The sequence below is a fragment of the Propithecus coquereli genome, unplaced genomic scaffold (assembly GCF_000956105.1).
Source record: "Propithecus coquereli isolate 6110/MARCELLA unplaced genomic scaffold, Pcoq_1.0 Scaffold239, whole genome shotgun sequence".
NCBI lineage: Eukaryota > Metazoa > Chordata > Mammalia > Primates > Indriidae > Propithecus > Propithecus coquereli.
Window position 1 is genome coordinate 3566287 of NW_012147941.1, and position 6085 is coordinate 3572371.

The 6085-nt window shown below is 41.4% G+C and overlaps 1 protein-coding gene across 1 annotated transcript in view; it reads right to left on the minus strand.

Annotated features, from left to right (window-relative positions):
* The window catches only part of TMEM57 (transmembrane protein 57), a 55208-nt gene extending 49123 nt beyond the window's left edge, over positions 1-6085 (minus strand). Inside the window, exons 1-2 of the mRNA XM_012645917.1 lie at positions 5858-6085; positions 5708-5765 (exon numbers count right to left, since the gene is read on the minus strand). Of these exons, the coding sequence (XP_012501371.1) occupies positions 5708-5765; positions 5858-5937 (138 nt within the window). The 5' untranslated portion in view covers positions 5938-6085. The remainder of the gene's footprint in view (positions 1-5707; positions 5766-5857) is intronic.

Here is a 6085-nt window from a genome sequence, read left to right on the forward strand (position 1 = left end):
AAAGTGGACTAGTTGTACCATTTTAATCACTAAATGCAAACTCTCTAAAAAGAAAAGGCAACAAGAGATAAGGCAAGGGATAAATTACTTCTGATGACACAATCCCACAACTCAAAGTGGGCACATCGTCCTTCAGGGCAGCAGAGAAAAAATATAAAGGAAACAAGGCCAGTGCTATGAAAGGGATTCAAAGCCTGGGGATGATAAGCACCTTGGAAGGCTGATGAGGTGAGCCAGTTTCATAGCAATTAAATGTCAAATTAAAGACATAAAGCCTCAAAGAACATTTGTTAAAAGTTGATTCAGTTTTTTAAAAGTTTCCATCGCCAGCATGCATGTGCCAGGATGCAAAGTGAGAGAACTTGAGGAAAAAGCCACTCCTAAGTATTTGAAGACATCCACAATGGAAAAAAGTTTAGTAAGGATATGTGTTGCTACTGTTGGTATGTACCATTTTACTTATGCAGCTTGCTGGGCAGCCAACTTATTTTTCTTCTGGACTTAATTCTTGAAAAAGATCCAAGTAAAATAATTACGCCCAAGTCTAGCAAGCCTAGAGAATAAAGTAATCAGTGTATTTGAAGAGCATACTCAATTTTATGGAGAAAAGTAACCCAAATACAGTATTTCACTTAAACACGTCTGTGAAATGTCTATCCGCCCTCCAGACTCCACAAGACGGTAGCCTAGAAAAAGACAAAACAAAACGTATATATACACATAAAACCCCAAAGGGCTAGCATCAGTAAAGGGATATGGCCAAAAGACAAGACTCTGGAAATATAAGTGCTTATAGAATATGGATTGGGTCCATGATATATATACAGGCATATAACTAGTAGGAAAGTGAAAATAATAATTGATTAAGCCTACCATTAAATTCAACCTCTAGTGAGGTTCAAGAGAGGTCATGAGGAATCAATGTGAAGAAAAAGGAGAGTATCACTGATAAACCAGGAAGCTTTTAAACAAATAATCTGAAATGAATCACATTCCCTCCTTTTCCTCTCCTCAACCCAGCAGCAGTAATTTAAAGGGACTTTCAAAACACCTAATGAAACTAAACTGCCAAGACTGTTCAGACAAGAAGAATCATAATGAAACTTGGAGGAAAGTACTTTTTTAAAGGGAGTCCTCTACACTACTGGCAAAAATTAAGTGCAAACATTCCAGTGTGGCAGATTTTTAAAGTGTACTTTGTGGAAACCACAAATAGAAGGGTAAACACTTCACTGCACAGGTTAGTGAAAACATTTCAATTTCTCCATTATACTCACCCTCTTCCCCAGTACTCCTCTAAAACAATACAGAATCTATCACTTTTATGTCAGGTCCAGCATTGTTAAAGCCTATCAAGATTACCAACATGCTTTTAGGCTATGAGGTTGCAACACTGGTATCTGGGGTTTCAATTGCAGAACACATGCACAATCAAGGCAGCCAAGGGTCATGTCAGCCTCCAGTGACTTTAATAAACATAGCCTAAAGGAGTCTAAAACTAGGCTTAAAAAATATCATTAAGGAGGCAGAAAAAAGCAGTCAAGTGAAATCTCTGGAGATGAGATTTAGACAAGGGTCTGAAAAAGGAAATTGAGAAGCTGAAAAGAATGCAAAATTTGATCATTTAAAAAAGTTACTTTCAAGGAGCACCAAAGATCAGAGAACTCTTCTCTGAAATAAATATGGAAAAAGGTAACATACACACCAGTCCTGAGATCTTAGTCTTAGTTTTAAGGCATTAAACTTCAAAAACATGACAGTCAGGCACAGTACTGTACTGTGTAAGCTTCAGGCAACACTACAAGCAGAATCCAGCGCAGGAAGGCAGGAAGTAGTCATAAATTCACAATGAAGGGGTGCTTCCTTCAACCACCAGTAACAAAGATATAAAATCATTTCCTGAAGCTTAAAACATACGCCTTACTTAAAATTCGTATTATACTTACGTGTGTAAGTAATAATTTTAACTGTAGAGACTTGGAATGTATGTGTACATGAAACATAAATATTTCTGCTTCCATCTTCTACTTACCATAACTTATCTCATCTTCCTTTTATAAAGCCAACAATTCTCAGGGCAAAGGGAGTGGGAAGTCTGGCAGGGTGAGAGGTAGGGGTGAACCACACAGAATCTCCTTAAGGCTTTTAGAAATGACATAGCACCCCAACTCCACCTCAGCTGGAAAATCACTGCCTGCAATGAGATATTATTGTTGGGAATATGTGGGGTGTGTGTGAGGCAGACACAGGGAGAGAATCAATGCCAGAAAACCTGAGGACCTCGGAAATGTAAGAGTTAAGTAAAGCTTTCATTTCACTTTCTCTTATTAACAACTTATTTTCATAATTTTCAAAGTACTTTCATATCTATTTCGTTTGAGTTAGAAAATACTCCCTCACTTGTTGGCAACTGTCTACTTCATCATAAAATGGCACAGGGCAAAATATAGCTGTTAATTTGTCAGGTGAACCACTAAAATAGTTAGCTAAAATTTAATACAACAGAAATATTTTCACTTGAACAGAACTCAAAGTTCTTTGGAACCTCTAAACCACTGTACAAATTCAAGAGGGCCTACTAGACTATAAATGCCTTGAAGACAAGGTACCACATGTTTTCCTGTATCTTCCATAATTCCCTGAACAATGTAGGTTCTTAATGAACGGAATGGACCAGGTTACTTAATTTACTCACTCAATATTTATTGAACACTGAATGCCTACTCTGTGTCAGGCTCTGTGCTGGTTCATATTTTTAAGAAATTACATTGAATTTTAGCCTTAATAATATAAAAGATCAGATTGGGCCGGAGGCAGGGAGCAAGATCACCATTCCTGTTTCTCTTAGTCTTGATTATTAACTTGATTGGATTAACATATTTCTGTAGCATATTTTAATTTTCAAATGATGGGCATATGTATAAATGCAGATAACATTAATATAATGTCTAAAATTAATTTTCTTTTTATCTTTCCCCGAAACAATTCCGACACAGTCATGATACTGAGAATAAATATCATTTGACAATCACCTCGGTAACAGTTGTTGGACTAGAGCCCATGATTAAAAGTGTCTCAGCAACAGGATTTTTTAAAGCAAGACGAGGCAGTTACTGACCCCTTGTTTTGACTACTCAACTTTCATTTATAGTTGTACCAAATTTTATAGTCTTTCCTGCCTTCTTAAAAAATAAACCACACATGTTAAACTGTGATAGCAACAACACGGTAAATAATATTTGTATACCACGCCAGGATTTATAAAGAGTTGCACAAACTGTGTGTAACTCCTTTAGTCCTCAAAGTTTATTTGACAGATGGGAAAACTGGGGTGCAAAGCTATGGATGCCCTGCCTATCCAAAGCGGCAAAGATGGGATTTTGAGTCCAAACCAGGGTCTCCTGATTCCTGCAGTCCTTCACCACAGCTGCCTCCTTCCTATGCCAAGGCTCCGAAAGTTGTACAGACCAAGAACATGAAAATAATAAGTCCATGAAAGGTTTGGCTATGAAATAGTAGACAGTGGTTATCAAAACTGTCAACACGGCCTCAGAAAAAAAAAAAAGCTCTCTGTTTAATGAGACCAAAATTGGCCAGATATTGAGAAACAAAATGGGCAATAGATGGTGTAAAAAACAATTTAGTATAGATTTCAATTTGATAATCAGGAGAAATTTGATAATCAGGAATCCTCAAACATCCTCATTTGTAACTAGCCCACTCATTCTGTTTGCTTTAGAAATAACTGAAAATTTTCTAAATCTCTTTAAAAACAGAATTGGAAAAAATATTAATATATATATCCAAAACTCCATAATATAAACTAAGAAACAGATAAGTGAATTGAAACATTCATTTGATATATGATGCTCCAACCAGGAAAGACAGGTAGAAACATATTTAGGTCTTTCATTAACATTTAACTTAAAGAATGCCAAACAGAGGAGAGCAAGCAGATTTAACAGCTAAAGCATTGTTGTTTTTTTTTAAATTTTACAGATGAAACTCTGAATAGGGTATATACTATTAACTTTTAGGGTAAGAAAATTTAAGTTCCTAAGGCCATCAGTAAAATAATAGATCTTCATTAAACAAAAAATTCTCTTCTTCACATTGATTCACACTGATTGAGTGGCTACTAGGATGCAGGCAGTAAACTGGGCATATTTGTTCAAATACAAAGAGAAGTTGAAATACAGCAGGAAACATGTAAATAACATGGGACTCTCAATCTTCTTGCTATAAATGGAGGTACATCATCTTATGTTTACTGTAAATAGCAGCTATTCAAATGCTACAGTTGTCCCAACTCTACCAACTGTGTTTGATATGCTTTTTCTACTCTTGTGTCACTAATAATATTAAGTTGTTCAAATCTTTGTCAATAGCCAGGGAAAAAAGCTTTCTTTTTATTCAAGAATTTATACTGTGTGCAACCTGAACTAAAGAGATCTTTCCTCCACCCACGAAAACTGTAAGAAAAATTGCTTGCTTTACGGTTTTGGTTAAAATGGTCAGGTTTATTAATTCAGCATGGATTTTGGTCTGTTTTACTCACTGCTGTATCCTTACAGGCACATAGTATATTTATTGAATGAATGAATTATTCCTATGATCTAAGGCTCATCATATAAGGATATATCCGAGAACTTTTTACATTAACTAACTTCTTAATGCTTTTAAACTTGAAGAAAATCCCCAATGTTTCCATTGGTCAGCTGCTTGTGGAAAGCAATCACTCCACATGTGTAAACAAGAGCATGTGCAAGGTTACAGTTATGTTAGGACAACTTGGATGTCATCAGCTACCTCATGTATTTCTCTAAATCCCACAGCTAGAAGAGCAAATTGTAAAACACCATGAGGGCTCAAGCCTATATCCACATGCTGAGAATTCTCCTTTGTAGACTAATTACTTCACTGAAATCTTCCTTTATCAAGGTAAGTACCATTGAGAATTAACATTCTGAGAAGAACCAGAAAATAACAGTGGTACACAAATTCGACTTGGGAAAGCTATGATAGTCACCAAATTGCACCGTGAACCTGTCGTTCTCTCCTGCAGGACTAAATTCAATTTCTATTTAAAAAGACACTGCTTTTCTTTTGAATGAAAAAAAAAAGTGTTTGGAGAAAATCCCTTTTAAAAGGTTCAAAGAAACCTATCGGTTTGGAATTGTCAAAATAATGTTTACTGAGAAATTGATCATCAGCCCCTTCGGAGTCTGGAGCTGGGCCACAGGGCATGATTTGTGGGTATCAGCGTCAGCCCTTGGTGCCAACTTTAAGATCCCATATGGGAAGCAGAAAACGAAAGAAGGGACGTGGCCCCAGGCCAGTCGGCCGGCAGCTCAGGGGACCGAGGGGCCACTGTCTGCTCCCAACTTTGTCAGCACCTCCCTCCCCCTTGCATATGGTCCACGAGCCTCCCAGCTCCGGCCGGCAAACTCCCAGGCCAGAGCGGCGCTCGGGGACCAGCGACAGTCAGTCGGGGGTCCCGAGAGCGGCCCTCCCGGCCCAGCGGGACGGGCTGGGGGACCGGAGAACGCCGAGTGGGGAGGGGGCTAGCCGCCCCTCCCCCCGGCGGCCCCGGGCGCTCCCAACGGCGGCGCGGCGGCTCCCTCAGCCCGCGCCCGCCGCACCCTCCTCGCTCGGCCCGGCCGGCCCTCGCCACGCCCCGCGCCCCCGGGGCGGACCCCCGGCGGGCCGGCCAGCGGCTCCCCGGGCAGCGCTCCTCAGGAGAGCCCACGGCGAGGGCGCGCGGCCTAGTCGGGGTTACATAACGGGGCCGAGCCCCTCCGAAGCCGGCCGGGGACCACCGGGCCCGCGCCCGGCGGAGGGGGGCGCCGCCGCTCACCTGCCATAGATGCCCTCGGTGATCCGGTTCCGCTTTAGGGGGCGGCGGAGCTTACTGCAGTCGGCGTTCCGCCGCTTCATCCTCCCGCTGGGGGGCCGAGTGCCCGCGCTGCCGCCGCCGTCTCTCACCTCAGCCGCCGCCGCCGCCGCCGGCCCGCCCCGCGTCGGGCCTGGACTCTACCCCTGGGGCCGATCACACAGACATGGAGCCAGCACCCGGGGGGAGGGG